At 40.1% G+C, this 27,942-nt stretch overlaps 1 protein-coding gene across 1 annotated transcript; it reads right to left on the bottom strand.

The window, feature by feature from the left end:
• On the bottom strand, nucleotides 1-27,795 carry LOC132827816 (urotensin-2 receptor). The gene is made up of 2 exons (XM_060844550.1): nucleotides 26,220-27,795; nucleotides 1-1,735 (listed from the first exon to the last, which is right to left on the bottom strand). Exon 1 carries the CDS (start codon nucleotides 27,324-27,326, stop codon nucleotides 26,220-26,222), a length of 1,107 nt encoding a protein of 368 aa, XP_060700533.1. The 5' UTR covers nucleotides 27,327-27,795; the 3' UTR covers nucleotides 1-1,735.
• Between the last annotated feature and the right edge of the window lie 147 nt (nucleotides 27,796-27,942).

The following is a 27,942-nucleotide window of genomic DNA, read 5'->3' as shown; positions in this document are numbered from 1 at the left end:
GTGTCATGTGACTTCTGACTTTGCATACATCTGTCCTTACCTGTGAGTCCTTGATCTTCATTACATTTTATCAGTATCGCTGCATCACTCTGACATATGTACCTTGATTCATGTAATAAGTTGCTGACACTTACCTTTTTAAAGATCCAGACTGAGAAGGCAAAGTTAATCTAGCAACTGGTGGAACACACGCAAAATTCAAAAAGAGAGTGGGTAATTATGAGTTTTGACTAAGTGAGAGAAGCTGGGTCTGGATAAATGGGATCTGATGGTTCTTAGAAAGTACTGATGCCTGGGGATTGGAGCATTCATTTTGAGGCAGTGAACTATATAAGTACGTGAACACTCAGAGGGTAAGTGTAGTTTGTAAGTTCTCGATAAAATATTAATGTTTTGGAACAATTGAGAGTTTCAGGGTCTGAGTCAGATAATTTTCAAGAAGGGACATGGACGTCTGTGAAGGATCTTGGGATCTGTTGATGCTTAGGCAGTAGTTCCAGTTGAGCCCCGAGGGAGCACTGCCAGATACCACAATTGGAATTGAGAAACAAAGTATCATCCCTGAGAGTAGAAAGGAACGCTGTGACTTCTAGGAACAGGGCAAAATTGTCAGCCCTTGGTATGAGACAGAAACTGTAGATGTTAGTGCATTTGTGAAGGTGGATTGAGGTATAGGGAATTGTATGCCTAGTGTCTGTGATTGAGCAAATGTCATTCAGGCTGAAAAGGAATATGAAGGCTTTTGACTTAGCACATGTACCGACCACCGAGAACTACTCTGGAAGGCCCAGCATTTTAATCGGAAATATAGCTTTCATCACAGAACAATAAGACTATGGCCATTATTCAAATTTTGTCATTTTTATGCTCAACTTATCTCAGGATATTTATGCAATACTTGTACATGCATTGCAAACTCAGGTGAGCTTTTCTACCTCCACAGTAACCTAAACTGTGATTTTATTTTTACTTTTATTCACCTTGATTTACAATCAGTGGAACATTTTTCCTGATCTTGTGCTTGATGTAAGCACATTTTTGCCTTTCAATGTTTTTCAACTCAATCAAACTTCTAGATTAATCTACAAGTCGACTTAGCATCTGAACTGATCATATTGTGGTGGCCTTGATTATCAAATCAGAGTATGTCTGATAGAGGCCATCACAGCTCACTGCTTACAAGGAATGTCAAGGGCCAATGTCTTTGGAACTATGGACATTCACTGTCAAGTGCAAAGATCATTCCCTGTGTTGGTCTGGTGCCCAAATTTACTGGGCCAAACCAATTTCTACCCTAGTGCAGTTCTCCTGTAGACAAAGCATTTATGTAAACATTGTGCATTAATAGAGAATCTTTCTTTTTGCATTCACAACAGCAACTTGAATCGAATGTGTTTCTTTTTCCCTTCGACATGAAAAGCAGATTTCTTTAAGGATGATCACAAGAAAGCTGTTCAATGTGGAAATGTCAGTTTATAGATTTATAAAATGGCAGCTTTGAGTGTTGGAACATTTCTATTCAGCTGGTTTTGCTTTATCTGAGGCTGAACAATTTAGTTTTTGTTTTAAATATTTCCATTTGCCATCCTCATGATCGCACTTTCCTTCATCATAAGTGCTTAGACCTCAGCTTCAGAGGGAAGGTAGTAGTGATCAATTTTCTAAAGGTGATATTGTAGCTCCTTGGAAATAGCAAATTTTCTTCTCCTTGACAAGAGATGGTGCCTCATTTTTTCTGCAACATAATAACATTAACACAATAAATACAACATTAAACAAACTCCATTCAAGTTCGGTTCCTGGATTACATCTCTGAATAACTGTCTCCTCTATCAGTGTTATTGCTACTGAAATTACCATCTCATTGGACATCGTTCACAGAGAGTTCGAAACAGACATCGTGACATCAGGAAGTAGTTCAGGCAAAATTCACAGACACATTCTAGTTGAGACAGGAAAAGCATGAACATGAACGGACTAGGAAGGATGTGCTGATGGACTAAGATAAAGAGGAATGGGAGGAGGCTTGTATGGGATTAGCATGGATCTGTTGGTCTTAATGACCTGTTTTGGTGTTGTAAATATTTTACAATATTTTCTATTGACTATCGTAGTTTTCTGCTGAATACCCAAATTGCAAACACACATTCATAATATCTGCACATCAAGGAATGGTTCAAAATCAGGTACAAAATTCTTCAGAGTATACATTCAGATGAAGCTGAAGATATCCAGATCCACATAACAAAATATTTTGAAAACTTTGCCTCATCGAACATAGAACAATACAACGCAGAACAGGCCCTTCGCCCCGCAATGTTGCGCCGACCTGTGAATTATTCTCAGCTCATCCCTCTACACTATCCCAAAATCATCCATGTGCTTATCTAAGGATTGTTTAAATCTCCCTAATGTGGCTGAGTTGACTACATTATCAGGTAGGGCATTCCACGCCCTTACCATTCTCTGCATAAAGAACTTTTCTCTGACATCTGTCTTTAATCTATCATCTCTCAATTTGTAGTTATGCCCTCTCGTACAAACTGACGTCATCATCCTAGGAAAAAATATTTCACTGTCTATCCTATCTAATTCTCTGATCATCTTGTATGTCTCTATCAAATCCCCCCTTAGCTTTCTTCTTTCCAATGAGAACAGACCCAAGTCTCTCAGCCTTTCCTCATAAGACCTTCTCTCCAGACCAGGCAACATCCTGTTAAATCTCCTCTGCACCTTTCCCAATGCTTCCACATCCTTCCTGTAATGGGGAGACCAGAACTGTACACAATATTCCAAGTGTGGCTGCACTTGCGTTTTGTATAGTTGTAGCATGACATTACGGCTCCGGAACTCAATCCCTCTACCAATGAAACTTAACACACCGTATGCCTTCTTAACAGCACTATCCACCCGGGTGGCAACTTACAGAGATCTATGCACATGGACTCCTCTGCACATTCACACTACCAAGAATCTTTCCATTGACCCAGTACCTGCCTTCCTGTTATTCTTCCCAAAGTGCATCACCTCACATTTAGCTGCATTAAACTCCATTTGCCACCTCTCAGCCCAATTCTGCAGTTTATCCAAGTCCCCCTGCAACCTATAACATTCTTCCAAACTGTCCACTACTCCACCGACTTTAGTGTCGTCTGCAAATTTACTAATCTATCCACCTATGCCTGCGTCTAAGTCATTTATAAAAATGACAAACAGCAGTGGTCCTAAAACAGATCCTTGTGGCACACCACTGTTAACCAGACTAGGAGAAAGTGAGGACTGCAGATGCTGGAGGTCAGAGCTGAAAAATGTGTTGCTGGAAAAGAGCAGCAGGTCAGGCAGCATCCAAGGAGCAGGAGAATCGACATTTCGGGCATGAGTCCTTCTTCAGGAATTCCTGAAGAAAGGCTCATGCCTGAAATGTTGATTCTCCTGCTCCTTGGATGCTGCCTAACTTGCTGTGCTTTTCCAGCAACACATTTTCAGCACTGGTAACCGGACTCCAGGCTGAATATTTTTCATCAACCACCACTCGCTGCCTTCTTTCAGAAAGCCAGTTTCTAATCTAGACTGCTAAATCACCCTCAATTCCATGCCTCTACATTTTCTCCATCAGCCTACCATGTGGAACCTTATCAAAGGCTTTACTGAAATCCATGCATACCACGTCAACAACCCTACCCCCATCTACATGCTTGGTCACCTTCTCAAAAAACTCAATGAGTTTTTGAGACACAACCTGCCCTTGACAAAACCATATTGACTATCTGAAATCAAATTGTTGCTTGCTATATGATTATAAATCTTATCTCTTATAACCCTTTCCAAAACCTTTCCTACAACAAAGTAAGGCTCACTGGTCTACAATTACCTGGGTCATCTCTGCTGTCCTTCTTGAACAAGGGCAGAGCATTTGCAATCCTCTAATCCTCAGGTACTAAATCTGTAGACAATGACGACTCAAATATCAAAGTCAATGGCTCTGCTAACTTCTCCCTAGCTTCCCAGAGAATCCTTGGATAAATCCCATCCAGCCCAGGGAACTTGTCTACTTTCATTCCTTCTAGAATTGATAACACCTGTGCGTAACTGACCTCAATCCTTTCTAATCTAATATTTCGTACCTTATTCTTCTCCTATACAATATTCTCCTTTTCCTGAGTGAACACCGATGAAAAATGTTCATTTAGCACCTCTCCGATCTCCACAGGGACCACACTCAACTTCCCACTTCTGTCTCTGACTGGCCCTATTCCTACCCTAATCATCCTTTTATTCCTCACATACCTATAGAAAGCTTTAGGATTCTCCTTTATTCTATTAGCTAAAGACTGCTCGTGTCCTCTCTTTGCTCTTTTTAATTCTCTCTTTTAAATCCTTCCTAGCTGGTCTGTAACTCTCCATTGCCTCATCTGAACCATCTTGCCTCATCAACACATAAGCCTCCTTCTTCTTCGTAACAAGAGATGCAATTTCTGTTGTAAACCACAGTTCCCTTACCTTATCACTTCCTCCCTACCTGACATGGACATACCTATCAAGGGCATGCAATGTCTGTTCCTTAAACCAGCTCCACATTTCCATTGTCTGCATCCCCTGCATTTTGCTACCCCATTCTATGCATCCTAATTCTCGCCTATCACATTATAATTGCCCTTTCCATCGCTAAACTAAAAGTTACTGAATTATGGTCACTCTGTCCAAAGTGCTCACCTACAACTGAATCAAACACCTGGCCTGATTCATTACCAAGCACCAGATCCAGTGTGGCCTCCCCTCTTGTCGGCCCTTCAACATACTGTGTCAGGAAACCCTCCTGTACATATTGGACAAAAACTGATCCATCCAACGTACTAGAGCTATAACATTTCCAGCCAATGTTGGGGAAGTTAAAGTCCCCCATAATGACCACCCTGTTCCTTTTACTCCTACTCAGAATAATTTTGTTAATCTTCTCTTCCACCTCCGTGGAACTCTGCAGAGGCCTATAAAAAAGCTCCAAGCAGTGTGACCTCTCCTCTCCTGTTTCTAACCTCAGCCCACACCACCTCAGTAGACAAATCCTCATCAAAAATTCTCTAGCCACCGTTATACTATCTTTGACTAACAAGGCCACGCCTTCCCCTCTTTTACCACCTTGCCTGTTCTTAATGAAAGATCTAAACCCTGGAGCCTACAACAAACATTGCTCACCCTTCTCTATCCAAGTCTCTGAAATGGCCACAACATCAAAGTCCCAGGTACCTATCCATGCTGCAAGCTCACCTATCTTATTTTGGATACTTCTGGCATTGTCTGCCAGCACATTCCTGTGACCCTGAAATCCTCTCCCTGTCCTCCCTACTCTTATCTTTCTGTGCACTGCAACGACACCTCCGGTTCCCATTCCCCTGCTGAGCTAGTTTAAACCCACCCGAATAGCACCAGCAAATTTCCCACCCAGGCTATTATTACCACTCTGGTTCAAGTGAAAACCGTCCTGTTTGTACAAGTGCCACGTTCCCCAGAATGAGCTTCAATTATCCAAAAACCTGAAACCCTCCCTCCTGCACCATCCTTGCAGCTACATGTTCAGCTGATATCTCTCCCTATTCCTTGCCTCACTATCACGTGGCACGGGTAACAACTCTGAGATAACAACTCTGTTTGTTCTACCTCTCTGCTTCCACCCTAGCTCCCTGAAATCCTGCCTTACATCCCAATCCCTCTTTCTACCTATGTCATTGGTACCTATACGGACAACGATTGAGGCTGATCACCTTCTCTTTTCAGGACCCCAAAGATATGATCCGAGACATCATCTGGCACCTGGAAGGAAACACACCAACATGCAGAGCAATTTCACTGAAACAGGAATTGCTGGAAAAACTCAGCAGATCTGGCAGCCTCTGTGTAGAGAAATCAGGATTAATGTTTCAGGTTGAGTGACTCTTCCTCAAATCTGATGGTAGCTCGGAAATAGTCACTTTATCTGTAGAAGATAGGGTGTGGGAGGATGTAAGGAGTAAACAATAGGTGGGGTAGAGCCCAAAGACAGAGAACAAAGGACTGGATAACAATCCTGCTAAGAGGGCGAATAGCTATTAATGTGGACTGTTAGTGGCTAACAATGGGTTGTGTGTATTCTCACAAGGCCTGATGTGTGGAAGTTGGGATAAGGACATGGGAGAGCTCAGAGTCCAGAAGACTGCTGAATCCACAAGCTGAATGTTTTTTTTTAACCATCCAATGAGAATACTCCCGCACAATTGTATTTCTGTTCATGCATAAAATACTTTGGGATTGGATTTTTAAGATCTTACCTCTGGATGACTCCTGGCACACAATTCCCAGGAACACAATCGCACGGAAAATTGCTTTAATGATCTGAAGGATGTACTCACATCAAATACCATTCACTCCTATCCTCATTGATCCATAATGACTGCTCATCTAGGAATGTCTTAATTTGAAATTCTCAATCTTCAAAAGTCTACACGGCGTTTGCACTTTGTATCTGTGTATCCTCCTTCAGCTCGACAACTTTCCAAGATGTTAGCTCTCCTCCCATTCTAACCTTTCATATATTCTCAATTTCTTTGCTCCACTATTAGTTTCCTTAGCCCTCAGATCTGCAATTTCTTCCTGAAATCTCTCCATATCGCTTCCTCCCACTCCTGCTAATATGACTTCAGAAAAAATGAGTTGAACTCTTAGCTGGATGCAAAAATGCTTTTTTGGTAATTGTATTTTTTTTTGGAAGAAATCTCATCCACCCTATTATAGACCCTACATCATTGTGTCTGATCTTTCTGTGTGTTGAGAATGCCTCCAGGTCAAAATACACATTCTCCCCGTGTCTGCATGGGTTTCTCCGGGTGCTCTGGTTTCCTCCCACAGTCCAAAGATGTGCGGGTCAGGTGAATTGGCCATGCTAAATTGCCCGTAGTGTTAGGTAAGGGGTATATGTAGGGGTATGGGTGGGTTGCGCTTCGGCGGGTCGGTGTGGACTTGTTGGGCCGAAGGGCCTGTTTCCACACTGTAAGTAATCTAATCTAATCACACTGCCCCATGAAGGTTTGGTTCCCCATTTTAAACCAGATTTTCTACCACACGCCGCTTTGGTCAGGAAGTGTAAGGATTGGAAGTCCATTAAAATCTTGACAACTTTGAGAGTTTGTGAAGAAAATGACATATCTGCTGAACAATCTGGAATGATAAGTGTAAAATGTTTTCATAATTTAAAACTTAACTATCAGTTGCTAAATTGTAACATGTACGTATTTTTAATTTAGTGATGTATAGGGATATGTTCTTTAAACTAAGTTGGCCCTTAAACTGGGGATCCTACTCTATTTTGTTTGTATGCATTACAATACTTTTTCAATCAACAAAGCACCACTGTGCAGGGAAAAAATGTTCCAAACACCCGACGATGTGGTGACTTCATCTTTTGTACTATACATTTAAATGACTCTGGGTAAAAAAAAACATGATGCTGACGTACAAAACATGCCAACTGGTGCTTTCATTGTGGCTTAACCATTGAAAGATAATCTATTCCGGAAAAAGAAATCAAATTCTCTACTCCCTTATTTTGATTAGAGACAAAATAAAACTGCAGATGCTGGAAATTAAAGGTAGACAGGCAGGAGGCTGGAGGAACACAGCAAGGCAGGCAGTATCAGGGGGCTGGGAGAACACAGCAAGGCAGGCAGTATCAGGGGGCTGGGAGAACACAGCAAGGCAGGCAGTATCAGGGGGCTGGGAGAACACAGCAAGGCAGGCAGTATCAGGGGGCTGGAATAGCACAGCAAGGCAGGCAGTATCAGGGGGCTGGGAGAACACAGGAAGGCAGGCAGCATCAGGAGGCTGGAATAGCACAGCAAGGCAGGCAGTATCAAGTGGCTGGGGAAACACAGCAAGGCAGGCAGCATCAGGAGGGTGGAGGAACACAGCAAGGCAGGCAGTATCAGGGGGCTGCAAGAACACAGCAAGGCAGGCTGCATCAGGAGGGTGGAGAAACACAGCAAGGCAGGCAGCATCTGGAGGGTTGAGGAACACAGCAAGGCAGGCAGTAGTACCAGGAGGGTGGAGGAACACAGCAAGTAGGCAGCATCAGGAGGGTGGAATAACACAACAAGGCAGGCAGCATCAGGAAGGTGGAGGAACACAGCAAGGCAGGCAGTATCAGGTGGCTGGGGGAACACAGCAAGGCAGGCAGTATCAGGAGGCTAGGAGAACACAGCAAGGCAGGCAGTATCAGGAGGCTGGGAGAACACAGCAAGGCAGGCAGTATCAGGAGGCTGGGAGAACACAGCAAGGCAGGCAGTATCAGGAGGCTGGGAGAACACAGCAAGGCAGGCAGTATCAGGAGGGAGAGGAACACAGCAAAGCAGGCAGCATCAGGAGGCTGGGAGAACACAACAAGGCAGGCAGCATCAGGAAGGTGGAGGAACACAGCAAGGCAGGCAGTATCAGGTGGCTGGGGGAACACAGCAAGGCAGGCAGTACCAGGAGGCTGGGAGAACACAGCAAGGCAGGCAGCATCAGGAGGCAGAGGAACACAGCAAAGCAGGCAGCATCAGAAGCTGGAAGAACACAACAAGGCAGACAGCATTAGGAGGCTGGAATAGTACAGCAAGACAGGCAGCATCAGGAGGGTGGAGAAAGGACCTGAAGAAGGGTTACACCCAAAACATCGACTTCTCCACCTCTTGATACTGCCTGCCTTGCTGTGTTCTCCCAGCCTCCTGACGCTGCCTGCCTTGCTGTGTTCTTCTAAACTCCAGTTTGTCTCCCTTTATTTTGATTGACAAGCAATCAATCTAAATTGTATTGAAGATCTTCTGTTATTCCTTTTTCAGATAGTGGCCAATTGTTTTGATGACACGTGCTAATGAATTTCAGCACAATAGGCAAACCATTTATCTGAGAATGAATGACAGTTTTGAGAAATTGTATTAACAGCAGGATTACAGATATTACAATGGTTATTCTTGCAAGAATGAATTCTGTTTCATATCAATGATACCGAGGCTTTTATTATATCTTGAGAGATTTTTGTTCCTAAGGTATGTGCAGTTTGCAAATCACAAAGTATGCAAGTCTTGCTTTTCAAATCCAAAGGGAGGCTCCACCTCATTTCTCTTTGCTCACACTTCTGTTTCCTTGCTTAACTATGCCTGTATATGTTTTGGTGTAAATTTTCCTAGTTTTCATTCTGTTGAGTGCTTCAGCAAATACTGATATGTTTAAGCTGACCGATAGGCACATTCGTTGCTGTTATTGATGCACACATTGATATTCTCATTCATTCACATCACTAAAATAAATATATGCTGCTGCGAATCTTTTATCACCATTTCCATGTTTAAGGCATTGCTTTTGGCTCACCATTCCACTGCTTTGAGGGCTGCAAGCTATCATGAAAGTATTCTGACAAACTCTGTACAAGCAACCCGCTGAATCATGCAGTGAACTATTCACATACTTGTTGCCATCATGTTAAAAAAATCAGGAAACTTCAGGCTGCTGTTGGAAATGATTAAGGTGTTTTCACTTCTGTTTTACAATTAAATCCTCAGTAACAATTCAATAATATAATTTATAAGCAAACACACAACACCAGGTTATAGTCCAACAGGTTTAATTGGAAGCACTAGCTTTCGGAGCTTACAATTAAACCTGTTGGACTATAACCTGGTGTTATGTGATTTTTAACTTTGTACACCCCAGTCCAACACCGGCATCTCCAAATTATAAGCAAACAGGTTAGTTCAAGTATGGAAATTATATTTTACTGCATCAGTTATCTTAAGTACATGAGATTGTAAGATTTCCATAACTGTTTATGAGGATATTTATCATATATCATGATAAATAAATCAACCTTCAAAATATTAAAACGTCCTTCCAAAAATAACGCATCAATGTATACATTGAGTATAAAATGTGAATTGCCTGTGCTGGTGTAGGTGTTCACCATTTTGAAATATGGAAAAATCATAACATTAGGAATTAAAATTAATCCATGTAACATGTTGTATTGAATGGCATGATTTTACATGCAGACACTTAACCACAATCTAAATATTTAAAAAAAATGAAAAATGCATTGCCTTCAACATTCAACACAAAGAGGTAATCATATTCATTAAACCACTTTGGCTATGGAATCATTATATGTATCCCGCTATGAGTCAAATTTGGCCCTCATAATTTTAGAACCCTTCTTTCATAATAGCCACTATTTCCATCTATTGAATTAGATATTTTATATTTTTTGAATGGTCAGATGTCAATTTCTATTCTTAGATAAGGAGAGGGTTTACTGCACGAAATCAATAAGTACACCTAGATTTGCTTGGACATAATTACAGGGACATTAGGGAGCTGGTGCAGATAAATCTGCTCCCTCCAAAAGCTAGAGTTGAACGCCTTGTCACCACTCACTGTGTGCAACATCAGTAGAATAAGTGGAATCTTGTGATATGAACATTAACCCCTTTAGAAGCACTACCAACACAGCACTCACCAGAACTGTATTTGAATGTTTCCATTCCACAGTTAAGCTGCTGGATTTTATGGAAATTCATGAGTCTTTCAAAAATGTTGTTGAAGTGACATGGATACTTTTTGCCATTGTGTAACAATGAATTGAAAACTGATCCTTTGCCATTGAGGTCTCTTAGTAATCTCTGGGCAATCTTGATCTTCTGCCACAGCAACAGAAATTTTCATTCCATGAACTGATTAGACCAATTCGTTGTTCCTCTGATATTCCTGGTGGATTTGAGGTTTTATTTACACATTGTGTTTCTGAGGTGATGTAACTATTCAGATATTTTCAAGGGCTCATTCAGACATTCTTCTCAAGTTCAGGACAATTGTTGGTTCCTCTTCTCATCTGTTATTTGACCTTGAGCAACTTCTTCAAGATATATTCCTTCTTCTTCCATTCTCCAATAATTTATCTTAACTTAATATTAAACACCCTCACTGCAGATAATTTATTTGACGAGTTAATAAATGTCACAACATTTATCTTGAAACGACATTTATTCTTTTTGTCTGAAGATGCTCCTCTCTTAGCTGTTCACCATGCATTGTCTGATGTGTTTGGACATGTCTTAAAACTCCTATCTATCATTCTGGGAACAGAACCCCTATTGCTGATTAATCCCATGTACTCTTTTATACATGATATACTGTGTATATCTTGAATTTCTATGGCTAAAGTGTAGCATTTCTTAGCAGAGAAGGCAGGTCACTTTATACAAATAAATATTCATATGAATAAGGAGCAGAGGAAGACCATTCAGCCCCTTATTCCTGCTCTACCATTTAATAATATTATGGCTAATCTGACTGTACCTTAAATCCTCATTCCTGTCTATCCCAATAATATTTTAGCCTCTTACTTAGCAAAAACCTACAAGCATCTGCTTTAAAAATGCTGACTCTGCTTCTATCACCTTTTCAGGAACAGAGTTCCAAAGACTCGCCAACCAATGACAGAAAAAATCTCAAACGCATTTCTTTTTTTTGGAAACAAAAATAGAGATTGCTAGAAAAGCTCAGCAGTTCTGGCAGCATCTGTGGAGAGAAGTCAGAGTTAATGTAGGGGTATTGGTGAGTTGCGGGTCGATGTGGACACTGTAAGTAATCTAATCTAAATCTTAATGTTTCTCAGAAGGTTATCTTAACTTGGTCACTCCTAATGTTTAAGCAGTGACCCTTAGTTCTAGATTCTTCCATGCATGTATCCCATCATGACCCCTCAGAATTTTACATTTCAATCAAATCACTTCTCTTTAACTCCAGCAGATGCAAGTCCAGCCTGCTTAACCTCTCCTCAAAATAATCCACTCATTTTAGGTTTTATTCTCGCAACCCTTCTCCGAACTGCTTGCACTGCCTTTACACCCTTCCTTAAATAAGGCTGCCAATACTCTGCACTGTACTGCAGATGTGGTCATATCAGTGTTCTACATAACTGAAGCTTAATCACCCCAACATTTTATGTATTCAATTCTCCTCACAATAAATGTTAACATTCTGTTAGTTTTATTAATTATGAACCGAACCTGTATACTTACCTTTTGTGATTCATATACCCAGTTCTCTCTGTCAATATCTCTCTGTTTAGAAAGTATGCTTTGTCTTTGGTCTTGCTGCCAAAATGAATGTATACACCAAATGCAGCCTGAAAAGTGACCTTTGCTGACTAGAAAATGTGATTGTCTAATCTGCTAGGCTGATGTACATACCATAATCTCTCTTGGCAGGACTAAAAGACTTCTCATGAGGAATACACTAACTTTTTCAGCTGACCATTCCTAAAGTAACTTCCTCAGAAGCTGCAAGCTTGTCATGCCTTTAAATCTTCAGTAGCTGTGACAAATTTGTGTCCAAATAATTACCTTATTTAAACCTCGATTTTTTAATGTTGAAAACGAATGAGGTAATTGAAGATTTATCACATAAGTGGAATTTTTCTTGTAAGTAGAGATATTTCCTTGTTAATCTTCTTTACTATCCTCTCTAAATTTTCACCTGGAATGCATTCCAGATATGTCCCTGAGTCAAAACACTCCTGTCCTTAATGGCTTGGAATCATGCTTAATATAAGAAGATCCTAATAAAGGGAACTCCCCAGATGTGACTGCCACTTCCCAGCTTTTTTTATACCAATGATCTATTTGTCTACTTTGATTACGTATCAGTTTGAATATTTAAAAATATGCCTTTAAGAGTTGGCCAGGAATTTCTTGGAACTTTTCAGCATAATAATAGAGCAAGTTCCCTAAATTCTGCCCTACATGGAAATTTTTGAAATGTCAGTCATTTGGTATAAATTGCGCTAGGAAAAAAATGTGATTCCGTAAGTGAGATTGGGATTCGAAAAATGAATCCTAATGGATTCGTTTCCTTGTATACCTCTTTGTGCTCTTTTTTCCCCATATTGCAATATGAAAAGGGAAGATATAATCATTGTAGAATAGTTCCACTTGTATCAAAAACTTATTTTAATCGTTCAAATAAGAAATTCTGCAATGACATTTGACTTAGATTTCCCCAAGCAGCTACTGACTGTGAGTTTTTAGTTTATTCGATTGTAATAGAATTAAATAAGGACTGCTTGCATGTTAAATTGCAGTGTGCGTAAAATTATGTGACGGACATAGCTAAATGACTTACAGGTCCTACTCCATTAAGTTGTGAATGGTGGTAGATAATTAAACAACTAACTGGAGGAAGAGAGTCCACAAATATCCCCATCCTCAATGATGGGGAAACCCAGCACATCAGTCCGAAAGACAAAGCTGAAGCATTTGTCACTCTCTTTAGCCAGATTTACTCAGTGGATGATTCATCTCAGCTTCTATTGGACATCCATAGCATGACAAACACCAGTCTTCAGCCAATTAATTTCATTCCACACAATGAGGAAACAACTGATAGCACTGGATACTACCAGTACCAGTCCAAAGATGTGCAGGTCAGGTGGATTGGTCATGTTAAATTGCCCATAGTGTTAGGTGCATTGGTCAGAGGGGAATGGGTCTGGATGGGTTACTCTTTGGAGGGTTGGTATGGACGTGTTCGGCCGAAGGGCCTGTTTCCACACTGTAGGGAATCAAATCTAAACTACAAAGTCTATGGGCCCTGATGACATAGTACTGAAATTTGAGTTCCAGAGCACGACACCTCCTGAGATAAAAGGTCCCGTATCACTACGGCTCTGGCAGCTATCTGACAACATGAAAAATTTTCCTAATGTGCCCTGTCTACAAAAAAACATCTAATTCAATTCAACAGTTACTGTTTCATCAGCCTCCTATCAAAACCTCAGCAAAGTGATGGAAAGTAAGGTAAAGTAAGGAAAGTAAGGAAAATATAAGGTAAACTTCTGAAAAGATTAATGCTGAAGACTGCATTTAGCTCCACTTGATCTGATGATGACATGAGGAGAATGACAGGACAACTTAAGACCTGTGTTTCCCATTTGTCAAAGTAACATTACCTTACTCATGTAAGTCAAGGCAGATTCCTATTGTGCAATACACTACATATTGTTCAAGACAATAGTCTCTCCTCATTAGAATACCTATGGATTTAACCTCACTACTTTAGAGTCAGTTGGCTCTATAGGCCCATTCAGAAAAAGGGACAGTGGCAATGATGTACTCAACCACATATTGGTGGTGGTGGCATCACATGCTCATATGACAGAAGACATCACTGACAGTGTCATCAATTAACATGCATAGCAATTAGCTGCTCACTGACACTCAGTTTGGGTTGCCCCATGGCCATTTAATTCTTGACCACATCACAGCCTTAGCACAAGTATGAATGAGAAAAGGTGAACTCAAAAAGGGAGGTGAAAGTGACTGTCCATAATATCAATAAACAGGGTTTAAACTTGTATGCATCAAGGCCACCTCATAGAAATTGAAGTCAATGGGAATCAGACGAAACAGCATAAACGAGGATGATTGTGGTTGTTGGTGGCCAATCATCTCAATCCCAAGACATCTCAGCAGGAGTTCCTCAGAACAGTTTCCTCAGCCCAATCTCATTCACAATGATCTTCATTCCATCATTTGTTCAGACATTAGGGTGTGCACTGATGATTGCACAATGTTCAGCTCTGCTCATGATTCCTCAGATTCTGAAACAGTTCAGATGTATCTAGATGTGGATAACTCCCAGCTTGGCCTGATAAATGAAACATAACACTCATGCCATACAAGTGTCAGGCAATGCCATTTCTCCCCTTCTCCCCTTACCATTCAATGGCACGATCATCACTGAACCCCTGACTATCAACATTCTGGCAGCTACTATTGACCAGGAACAGAATTGGAATAGCCCCAGGAACAGAATTGGAATGGCCACTTTTTGTGTGTGTATATATACATACATATATATATATATATATATATGGCTTGGAAGAGCACATATTGGAATTTCTGGCGTGGGTAATTTAGCTCCTGACTCCCTAATACCTGTCCATCATCTATAAGGCACAAGTCAGGAGTGGGTTGGAATACACTCTGCTTGCCTGAATGAGTGAAGCTCTGAGCTTGATACCATCCAGAACAAAGTAACCTGCTTAGTCAGCATGCCATCCGTGAACTTAAACATTTACACCTTCAACCACTGATGCATGGAGGCAACAAGATGCCATAACAACTGTTCACGGCTCCTCCTACTTCGCTTTCTAGACCCATGACCTCTCCCATCCAGAAGGAGAAAGTCAGCAGATGCATAGGAACACAGCCAACTGCAGAATCTTTATCAAGCTACACACCATCCTGACCTTAGAATTATATTTGAAAATGTGTTGCTGGTTAACGCACAGCAGGTCAGGCAGCATCCAAGGAATAGGAAATTCGACGTTTCGGGCATAAGCCCTTCATCCCGAAACGTCAAATTTCCTATTCCTTGGATGCTGCCTGACCTGCTGTGCATTAACCAGCAACACATTTTCAACTGTGATCTCCAGCATCTGCAGACCTCATTTTTTACCCTTAGAATTATATTATCAATCTGTCACTGTCACTAGGTCAAAATCCTGAAACTCCCTTCCTTCTTTATCTGTAAGTGTACCTGAACCATATGGACTACAGCAGTTCAAGAAGGAGACTTCCCTCTGCATTCTCCATGGCAATTAGGGATGAGCAAGACATACTGGCCTTGCATGGCCATCCACATCCCATAAGAGAATTGGACAAAAAGAGTTTAAGCTTCATTACATCCTGTCAAAGGGGTTAAAAATAAATTGGTTAATATCTGCACTACAAGAATTATTGGTGTGTCAGTCTTGGCTTAGAACTTTCAGCCTTGGTTTGGAAGAACACTATTTTACTTGCTTATTTTGGTGAATTAAACACATAATGTTGCACCATGCTTCTATATGATACTAAGAGAAAGTCAGAGGTGTAGTCTTTTAGAAAATATGTCAGAAACAAGGCTGAGCCTCCCTTCTTAGGCAGAATTAAAATAGGGAAGGGTGCAATTCAAAAGAGAACTGGTTTTTTGGTCTCCTGAGCAATACTTACCAATTGAACTACACCACAGAAACAGATAACCTGACCATTTATCTCATTGCTGTTTTTGGAATCTCACAAATTATTAGCTTGTTACATTATAAAGGAGTCTAGGATTTAAAAAAATATTTTATTGTCTGTGTTGCACGTTATCTTGGAGGGCTGAAAGGTACTGAAAATGAAAGTTACCCTTTTTTTCAAGGAATTGCTGGTAGGCAAGTTGTTGGAGGGACTCCTGACAATCAGGATTTACATGTATTTCAAAATGCAGGACAGATTAGGGGCAGTCAACATGGCTTTGTGCACAGGAAATTGTGTCTCATTAATTTGATTGAGTCTTTTGAAAAAATAATGAAGAAGGTTGATGAGGACAGAGCAGTGGATGTGATCTATATGGACTTCAATAAGGTATTCGACAAGGTTCCTCATGGTAGACCGGTTAGCAAGGTTAGATCAGATGAAATACAGGGAGAACTAGCTATTTGGATACAGAACTGGCTCAAACATAGAAGACAGAGGTTGGTAGTGGAAGGTCGCTTTTCAGACTGAGGCTTGTGACCTGTGGTGTGCCAAAATGATTGGTATTGGGTCCACTGCTTTTTGTTATTTACATGAACAATTTGGGTGTGAACAAAGGAGGTATCATTAGTAAGTTTGCAGGTTACACTAAAATTGGAGGTGTAGTGGACAGCAAAAAAGGTTACCTCAGATTACAATGGGATCTTGATCAGATGGGCCAATGAGCTGAGGAGTGGTAGATGGAGTTTAATTCAGTTAAATGCGAGGTGCTGCATTTTGGAAAGGCAAATCAAAGCAGCACTTATACACTTAATGGTAAGCTCCTAGGGAGTGTTGCTGAACAAGAAGACCTTGAAGTGCAGGTTCATAGTTCCTTGAAAGTAGAGTCACAAGTAGATAGGATAGTGAAGAAAGCACTTGTTATGCTTGCCTTTATTGGTCAGTGCATTGTGTGGCTGTACAGGACATTGGTTAGGCCAGTATTGGAATACTGCATTTAATTCTGGTCTCCTACTATAGGAAGAATGTTGTGAAACTTGAAGGGTTCAGAAAAGATTTACAAGGATGCTGCCAGGGTTAGTGAGTTTGAGCTATAGGGAGAGGCTGAACGGGCTGGGGCTACTTTCCCTGGAGAGCTGGAGGCTGAGGGGTGACGTTATAGAGGTTTATAAAAATCATGAGGAGCATGAATAGACTAAATAGACAAAGTCTTATCTAGAGGACATAGGGTTAAAATGAAGAGGGAAAAATTTGAACGGGATCTAAGGGGCAACATTTTTATATAAAGGGTGGCGCATATATGGAATGTACTGCCGGAGAAATTGGTGGAGGTTGGTACAATTAGAACATTTAAAAGGTATCTGGATGGGTATATGAATAGGCCGGGTTTAGAGGGATATGGGCTAAGTACTGGCAAATTTAACTGCATTTATTTGGAATATCTGATCGGCATGTATGAGTTGCATCGAAGTGTCTGTTATGTGCTGCATAACTCTATGAATCTATGAATACCATAGAACATACAAACATACATCTAACTGGGTTAATGTTAATTTCTAGTTTTTCTTTTTACTGCAGTTAATCCATTTGCATCAATGCTCTCCATAAACCTGATACAATCAGCATAAGAATAATTCAGTGTAAACATTATTGTACATAAAAAGTAAAGTATTGTACAACAACTTCAGTATAATAAATTCTTTTTAAAAAATTCCTGAATAGCCAAGAAGTTTTACTTTTTTAAAAAAATCATAAATCTAAGCAATATTCCTAGATCATCCACATTGGTCAATCTAAACAGCCTTGAACTATGCAAGATAGATTGATACCTTATGGAAATTATTACTGTTATATAAACTTAAATTCGTTTTGGATACTGCAGAGATTAAATATCTCTTTGAAACCTATGATTGATGCCATGTGATACTTCTGAATATATCTTCTTTTGATAATTTCAAGATTCCATTGAATAAAGACCAAGTATGTATCATAAGTTTTCAAACTGTTAATAAATATCATGAAATAAATTAATCATCAATGATCACATATTTCATATGACTATTCTCAAAAAGTTTAAAAGCCGACCATTGCCCATATTTTTTATGGCACCTACAAAGGATTACTTTGAAAGAAGGACTCATAGTTATTGGTTCTTAATCTATGGGATTGATTATTTTGTTGGGGAATGTGTAAATTCCCACAAGTAATGCAGTCTTCCCAGTGAAGTATTGGCCATGGTGTCTGCTGCTGGAAATAAAATAATTTACCTTCAACAGCCACAGCCATCTTCTTTTGTACCAGGAACGACTCCAATCACTGCAGAGCTTTCCCCTAAATGTCATTGACCAGGGCTCCATGGTTTTAACCTTTGATTGAATACTGCTTTGATATCAAGGATAGTCAGTCTCACCACACCTGTGGAATTTAGCATTTCCATTGATTTTTAGACTAAGCCAATAAAGCCTGGAACCAAATCCCATTTGAGCACTGATGCACAGGTTATTGATGAATTAATGCTATTCTAATCCCATTGGGCTGCTATCTCAGAGAAAGGACACTAATGGTGAGTTGAACCTGAGGGTCACCATGCCTCAGGTAAGAAGCAAGGTTGAGAAGGTGGGACCTTTATGGTAACCTAAGCCAGTAGGGAATTGAATCCACTCTGTTAGCTGTATTCCATCTTACAAGCCAGCTATCCAACCAACTGAGCAAACCCAATAAGCAAATGAATGCACTGAAAAAAATCATTCCCTTCTCTTATAGCAATTAGATATATCCTTTTTTAACCGGACGTAGCAATTTGTTCAATCCTGAAGAAGGGTCACTGGACTGAAATATTAACCCTGATTTCTCTGCTTGTCAGATCTGCTGAGTATTTTATTTTAGCAATTTCTGTTTTTGATAGCAATTTTATGTATTGCCAGCCAGATGCCTATGTTGATGCTATACTGAACAGTTTAATTAGGGACTCTACATATTGCTCAGCAATTCACCAGTGTTGTTTTGAAGATGAATTCCATAAGCTGAAAATCATGGCATGTGAGCTACAGAGGTTTGTCCTGAACCAGTGGAAACGGGAAAGGTCAATTGACTGGTTTCTGTATCTTATTAGTTCAATGTATCGATTCATTGTGTATATAGGCACTGTGTATATTACATTCCAGTGGAAATTATTACTGACCATTTTAGCAAAAATACTTCTAAAATCTAAGTTCCCTGCCCTTCTTAATAGTGCCCAAATAGTTTATATGTTAATAACCTCTTTGATAATGCAACAGCCTTCCTGTTGTAAGAAATGTTTGGAGCTGACACTTGATTCAATAAGATCTTGTTTGGGTAGATATTCTTCCACCAACCCTTCTTGTAACATTATTAACTGGTGATGGTTTCACCACCAGCAAGCCTAGTGGGTGGCCCATACTTGACTAACAAGGAATAGTTTATTACATCAGAATAAGATAATTGTTTACATTAGCTTTGACTTGTTAATTAAATTAACACTTGGTAAAAGACGTCGCTGTCACCTAATAAATGGGAACCAGATCTGTGGTAATGGCTGGGAACTGTGGAACTGACTACTAACTCACAACAAAAGCCAGAACATCAGAGTGCAACGCTATTTCAAAGCTTTTGAGTGAACTCTTTTAGGCCAATTGCATTTTATACAACACTTGAGTCCAACCTTTAATGCCATTTTAGAGTTACGATATAACATACCAGAAGTGTCTTTTTATTCTGAACAAATAATTTGGGATATCATTTATACTATAATTTCAAGAAAACGAAAACTTTGGTTTCATAATTTGGCATTCCATAAATTCCAAAATAAGTTTTTCTGTTTTTTTTAAAATTTACATCTATCATTTACTTCTCTATAAACACACTACGATAAAATGCTGGGCCATGTCTGTATTCACAAATTGTGGTCAATTTAAACGGCAGCTGATAATGTAAGTGAATAGAATCTGCCAAGGTATTCGTACAAAAAGTACATTCACTCTGATTTTTACCCTTATTTGTACATTCACTCATTCTAACCAGTTCACAATGTTAGATTAATTATTCATGAGTATAGTTAGCTCAGTTGGTGCGACAATTGTTTCATAATGCAATGTTGCCAACAGTGTGTGGTCAATTCCTGCATGGGCTGAAGTTACCATGAAGGACTCTGCTTCTCAACCTCTCCTCTCATGTGAGGCATGGTGATCTGTTGGTTAAACCTAGTGCTAATGAAAGGGTAGGACTTTGTCTAGTTTAATTATATTTTCATTTACTATGGTTAGCCAGACAAAAGAGAACTTCCAGGGACAAATATATGAGGTTGGATTTTGACAATAATTAAAAGCGACAGCTCCAAGATATAAAAGCTATTCATACAGTTCCAATCCAGTTGCCAGATGCATACATATCAGTATGTTGGTTAAGACACAAAGAGGATGGTCATTGCAGGATTTGAAAATATTCATTTTTATTTATATCTCCTCTATCTTTGGAGTACATTATACAATTAAACATATCGTAGAAACTTGCATTTGGTGCAATACTGCTTATTGTGCTGATGTAAGTATCTTTTGTGGCACCTTTTTATGATTTTGTAAGTGGTCAACAAAATCTGTTCCTTTCTCTGCTGTACCCAGGTAGTCTCACACACCACGGATATTAAAGGCTGCATCACTTTTGATTTTGAGTTTGCTTTTATCTGAAATGTTCATTCTGCTTTTAGAATTCAATTATATCACAACTGACACTATTTAAGATGCAAAATACTTTATCTAGAAACTGCACATACAGTTTAAGCTTCTGGTACCACATCAAGGAACTCAGGGCCAAATGTCATATTGATTTATTTGAAGTACTTATCTGAGAATGGTGTTGAGTCACTTAGATCATTCCTCATTTAACGTGTTCTTATTTTATCTGTACTCGTGGAAGGAGGTGGGGACAATGGCCCCTCTAACCATTTGAAAGAAACACAACGCGGATCAATTAGCAACATAAAAATAGTTAAGTTCGCCATAAGCTATAAAGTATCTATAAGAGAACCTGAAACAGGCAATTTAACCTGTGCAGCCTGTTCCACTATTCAGTTAGATCATGCTGATCTGTAACTTAATTCTATCTACCTTGTAACCATTAATACCCTTGATAACACAAAACTTTGAAACTAGTATTTTGAAACTTTCAAGAAATCTAGCCTCAAAAATGTTTTAGGGGATTTTTTGCCAGATATCCAACAACCATGTTTGAAGAATTACTTTGTGTCGTCACCTTTGAATGACCTTCGTCTAAGGATCTATGCCACAATTTTCTGAACTCTCGACTAAAGAAATGGTTCATTGCTGTCTACTCAACTGGTCATTTGAATAACATTGATTAACATTACTCCTTAATCCTGTATATTCCAAGAAATACAAGCGTACTCTATGCAAACTATGCTATAATTTAATTATTTTAGACTCAGTATCATCTGGTGAAAGTGGACTGCACCCCTCCAAGCGCAGCATGTTTCTTTCGTGGGACTTAGGCAGAACTTTTTACTGCTTTAACATAACCTTTGTCCTTGTGTAGTGTAGCCTTTCTGAGATAAAATCCAGCACAGGATTACCTTTTAATTTTTTTTTATAACTGCACATTTGCTTTCAGTAATTTGTATGCTTGAATATCTACATTTTTCTATTATTTCAATAGCTTCCCTGATCTATCAGTTTAGATCCAATCTCATTTTCCCATAATGAACTTTATCTGCCATAATTCTGATCATTTACTGAATCTATCAATGTCCTGTTGCTATTTCTGCTCTGATACAGGTAGTTCTTCTAAAGTGCAATGGTTGCATTCTTGTGCAACCCTGTATTTTAGAAAAAGCACGCTTTAGGAACAGTGCTTAAAGTGTTAATGCTGTAATCACATTACAACCAACACACATTTTAAAAGTTCACACTTTACAAACTGTGTCTCCAGTTTGTTAATTGGGTTCAGCAAATTTGTGTTAATGAAACACACGTTATAGCAGAATGACCTGTACACTATATTAATATCTAACATAACACTGTCAAAAAATTAGATTTTATAGCTCTGTATTCTTCCTGAGTCATTTATTATAAAAGTGAAATGTTTAGACTTTAGCACAGATTCCCATTGAAAACCTACTAGTTACATCCTGCAGCCATCAGTGCATCGTTATCCCTACACTGTTTCCCCTTCTTCTAACCAACCCCCAAGCCAAACCATTAGGATACCACCAGTCTTGTGAACTCTCCTTTTTATTAACAGTCTTTATGTGGACACTTGTTGAAGGTGTTCTGGAAACCTATGTAAAACAGCACATCTGAAAACATTATTTTGTCTCAAATATTTACCACCTCCTTAAATAATCAACTGAGTTCTTTCAGTATGAATTATAACTTATATACTTCTCCAATCTCTCTGTCAACTCATATTTGTACAAATGCTCAGACAATCGCTCTTGTAACAGATTAATGTTGAAGTTCTTAATCATTTTGCATTACGAATTTTGGGATTGATATTCCTGACATTCTGTACTTGAAAACAGAAGTGCTTGTTCCCTATCACTAAGATTTTCAATAATCATAAAGCTTTACAAAAATTTGGAATGCAAAAAATGACCACAAAACTTATTCACAGTTACTTCTGTTACATAATCAAATATAATACTAATTTACATGAAGTCAGCTGCCTAATTTTATCCTCATTCTTTTCTCCTTCGGGCAAACCAAAATCATGTTTATAATTTAATTAGAAAATGTCCAGAGAAATAATCTTCATAAATAATGTTTCAAGATGCTCCAACATACCTAATGAATTGTTACATCTTGGCACATGAATAATTCCACCTTACTGTAAATATTTGCAACATGGTACGTGTATGGAATGAGCTGCCAGAGGAAGTGGTGGAGGCTGGTACAATTGTAACATTTAAGAGGCATTTGGATGGGTATATGAATAGGAAGGGCTTGGAGGGATATGGGCCGGGTGCTGGCAGGTTGGACTAGATTGGGTTAGGATATCTGGTTGGCATGGATGGGTTGGACCAAAGAGTCTGTTTCCATGCTGTACATCTCTATGACTATGACTCTATTAGTTGTAAAAAGAAGTTGGTAAAATTTGACTCCTGACATATTGAAGTATCACCTGATCAGCTCATTGTATAAGTACTTTTGTCTATTTTGTTGAATAATTACTCCTTGATGTAATGAACTGAATGGGTTTTGATGAGTCATTTTTCTCCCTGATTTATTGCTAATTATGCTTTCAAAGATAACCTTTAAAGGTATAAAGTTGACCACTACATTTATTTTTAACTATCATAGCATTTCAAAACGGTTTCCAGACTTTTGAGGATTCACTCCATTTGTTTTTTAATCACAACACTGGGTTTTCATGGCATAACAAATAAAATACCATCTTTAGGATTTGGGACTTTCAGTCCCACGGATCAATTCCTATGATCTAATCCATTCTTCCACTAAAGCCAGAAACCCAGTTGCTTTGGATTTATGCTAATACGTAATGACGTATCTGGAAGGCAAATGAATAACAGGTTTACTTAAAGATTAATATAACTTTTACAAACTCAGAATGGAGCAACGGTAACAAGAATTATAGAATTAATACAGAATGCTTGAGTCCTTTTTTTAAAATTCCACAACTTATTTAAGAAACAGTCACTGATTAAACTGTGATATTAAAGAAGAAATTAATCTGTACAGTAATAGTGTTTCAATTTTAAGATAATTAAGGCTTATAATTATTTAATATAAGTGACTATTCTATTTTAATAATGGTCTTGGCTCAGTTAGGGAACTGGGTACTTTTTGCCATTTATGAAAACTGTCATGAAAATGGATTCCTACAGCCTCTGGTAGTTTCTCCAATACCTTGGTGTTATTAGTCATTTTCTTTGTTTGGCTTTAGCTTACAATTTAGAAAATCATATGACTGATTTACAAAATGGCCAGCAGAACCTTGCTTCAAACCACTTTTAGTAACAGTTATCTCAGTTTCCTGAATTATTACTTTACAAGTTCAAACATTCAATATGATGGAAAATGGACATTCAGTCAAAAATATTCTAACATTCAAAATCATTATGAGTTAATTTTACTGCACTACAACTGTTCCAAAGTGTGTAATGTTGACATTGCACTTCTCTTCTATAATCAACAGAATATGTAATTACTAGCTTATTAAATTATATACTGCTGAATTGAATAACATCATTTTATAGAACATTTATCATTAGTTGGATTGAGCTAAATAATACTGTTCAGATAGTTACATACTTAACAGAATTCCACATTCTCTAATCCAAACAAGGTAATCTTTTAACATTCTTAGCATTTGATTAGCCAAGTGCGTAGACTACCAAACAGTCATAAAACCTTATTAAAAAGTTATAACTTGTGAATCTCCCTTTTCCTTCCCTAGGTCTAGTAGAATATATAATAAAACTTTGTATGCCTTGCTGACTATTAGTAAATTAGAAAATGTATCTGATTTAAAACATAAGCTTGAGAATGTGTCAAAGATTATATATTTGATGCAGATTATCAGAGGCAAAGACTCCAAAGTTGTCTATAAACTTTAACTTTCAATGTAGTTAGCTGCAAAGTTACAGGTGGTATTTGGACAGTTTTTGGCACAGGGCTGTCAATATTAACCATCAATTGAAAGTTAGCAGTATAGTAATTATTCTATAATGATGGAAAATTAAAGTGGGAAAATGGCTGGAATTATAAAGTGGATTAATGCTTTCTTTAAAAAAATCAAGTGCATTTTGAAAATTACTGAAAGAAATATATAGATGTAAATATGGATTAGCATTAATAATTTTGCTAATCTATTGATTTATCTGATTTACCTTGGTATTTACAGTGCTTTAAGAGAAAGTGAGGACTGCAGATGCTGGAGATCAGAGCTGAAAATGTGTTGCTGGAAAAGTGCAGCAGGTCAGGCAGCATCCAAGGAGCAGGAGAATCGACGTTTCGGACATGAGCTCTTCTTCAGGCTTTTATAGTGCTTTAATAACAATCTAACACAATTCCAGCAATTGATTCACATAAATAGACTCCACTTATCTTTATAGGACGCAAAATCATCATTAATCTATACTGAGACCAAAACGGCAAAGCATTATTGGTTTATGTAAATTCAAAGGCAATTATTTGTTTGAGGTCTGCTCCAATTAGTGTTTTTGTATCTTTTCATGTTATATTCTACATCGTGCTTAAGAAACTAAGAGGCACAACTTAGTACTGCATATTTTTTGTAAGCTCTAAGTGAATCCAGACATCCAACTTTGGCAACTATGGGGACATTGGAGTTTTTTAAATAGAGGGCTTGAGAGTTACCTAGGGAAGAAAGTTATTGGCGTACATTGGAGGGTGGGAAGTTCTGAAGTTTGAGTGATAGGCTACAGGAAACCATAAAGCTTCTGGATCTAGCTGGGAGGCCTGTATAGATTTCAAGGCACTTTCTTTTCTAACATTGACTGAAATTGTTAATTCCATCTTGGGTTGTGAGGTGTCTCAAGATCCGTTGTCAATTAGACAGGAGGATAAGTGTGTTTGATCTGTTGGGCTGAACTTTGCGCTAAATCCATATCAATTTTGTAAATCTGTTAGTATTAAATGATCGGTCGTTTTAAGCAGAGTCGGTTGCTCATGTGGCATGTACTCTGAATAATTTTCCACTAAAAATGAACCAAAATACGGTCCTCTTCACTGATGACAGGAACTTGCAATGAATTCAATCGTACTCAAAAATTTTGAAGCACTGACGATACATGATTGTTCAGTTAATTAAACTTTTCTTTTGCCAACCTGAATTTTACATTGGAAGACATATTTCTATCCTTTAGAACGCTACAATTCTTTCAGTAAATATAGTGTTACTCTACAGTAACTTACACGAGAAATTGGGGCAGGTATGAATTCTGAATAAGTCACTCACGGATCCATAGCCGCACACCTTCAGTGAAAACTAACTTTAAACAAAAATGGGCTTTCCGTTAAAATAATGGAGCACAAATGTAATAACCCACGGCCAATCCATACTGTCGTCAGGGCCGGAGGTGAACAACAAATTGTCAACGGTAGAGGCAACTCGAGCAGAAGGCGAGCCTGGATCTGAACCGCTTACCTAGATGGTGCTGTTGTTCGAGCCGGAGATCTGACTGAGGGTGACGGACTCGGTGTACTGCTGACTGCTGGAGGAGAGCGAGCGGCGGCAGGAGCGCTGGAAACGGGGGTTGCGACCGTGGAACGAGCTGCTGTTCCCGAAGCCCCGCTGCTGGTTCCCGAGGTACTCCTTGTAGTTCTTGGTGAGCAGCGTGTACAGGAAAGGGTTAATGCAGCTGTTGCTGTAGGTCAGGCAGGTCATCAGGTAGTTGATGTGGCCCCGAGTGTCCTGGGACAGGGACAGGGGGAGCTGGTAGTACTCGATCATCTGCCAGACCCAGAAGGGCAGGAAGCAAGCCCAGAACACCAGGACGATGGCGAAGATCATGTAGAGGACCTTCTGGTTGGGCGAGCGCTTGGTCTGCTTGTCGTTCAAAGTGGTGACCTGGGAGATCCAGTAGGTCCGGGCCAGGCGAATGTACAAGTAACCAATGATTATACCCGGGGCTAGGATGCTGGTGATGAACAGCACGGTCATATAGATCCGGAAGACATGCGGGCTCCAAGTGGGGGCGCAGATGTTCTTCCCCCGGGTCCGCATTAACCGGATGATGAGCAGCATGGGCAGGGCGAGCAACAGAGAGACCAGCCAGATCACCACCGCGATCGCCTTGCGGTAACTCTTCGACCGCTTCACCGTGTCCAGCGGCTTGACCACGGCCAGGTAGCGCTCGGTGCTCATCACGGTCAGGGTGAAGATGCTGGCGTGCATGGTCAGGAAGTCCACGCTGAACAGCAGCCGGCAGCCCAGGTCCCCGAAGTGCCAGCTCTTGGCGAAGTAGGTGCAGACGATGAAGGGGATGGTGGAGAGGTAGAGCAGGTCCGCCAGCGCCAAGCTCACGATGTAGATGTACATGGAGGCGGCGGAGCGCATGGACTGGCACATCAGCACCAGCGTGTACACATTGCCGGCCACCCCGGTCAGAAACATCAGCGACAGGATGGTCCCGATGGAGCAAGTCACCGCCAGCTCCTCCAGGGAGGCCGCTGGCAGGAGCTCACTCACCGTCTGGTTGGGGCTGGAGATGGTGCTCAGGTTCCAGGCAGGGGGAGCAGCGTCCGTGGCCATCTCCCTGTCAGTGTGTGTGTGTGTGTGTGAGGGGGGAGTGCTGGGCTTGGGAGGTCACTCACAGGGAGTGGACTGACACTCTCCTAACCCAACACACACACACACACACACAAACCACCCCCCACTCCCCCAATAAATGCCACCTTAGCCTTCAAGCGGTGGTCCTGGGGTGGCATTCACAATCTCCCCCTCCACCTGCACTGAGAGCCAGGTAGACATCCCGGTGCGGTCCAAGTCCGCTGCTCACGGTTGGGTGCAGTCCTGCAGGGAGCCGCTCCGATTGCAAATGTAGTGTGGGGCTCTTTATGGTCTTGGAGCCGGGCCGGCTTGCTGACTCTCTCTGGGTGAACCGAGCTGTCTCCCCTCGGTCCTGACCAACGCTATTTATTGCGGCGGGGGATGACGCGGGCTATCCCTCGCCGCTCCTTTTGAAACGCTCAGAGCCATGAGCTGCCGGCACCTCTCCCTCCCTCCCTGCCTGCCCCGGGGCGGGGAGTATCACTGGGATGTCCCGGGCGATCATCCCCATCCCACTGCTCACTGCAAACCACCCGGACTGTGCTTCAGAATGTCCAGCTGAAAGCAAACAGTGAGGAAATCCCAGCAAGGAAACCTA

This window comes from Hemiscyllium ocellatum, chromosome 25 (assembly GCF_020745735.1).
Source record: "Hemiscyllium ocellatum isolate sHemOce1 chromosome 25, sHemOce1.pat.X.cur, whole genome shotgun sequence".
NCBI classification, from domain to species: Eukaryota; Metazoa; Chordata; class Chondrichthyes; order Orectolobiformes; family Hemiscylliidae; genus Hemiscyllium; species Hemiscyllium ocellatum.
The sequence above is the reverse complement of the archived record's forward strand: the minus strand, read 5'-3'. Positions and strand labels throughout refer to the sequence as shown.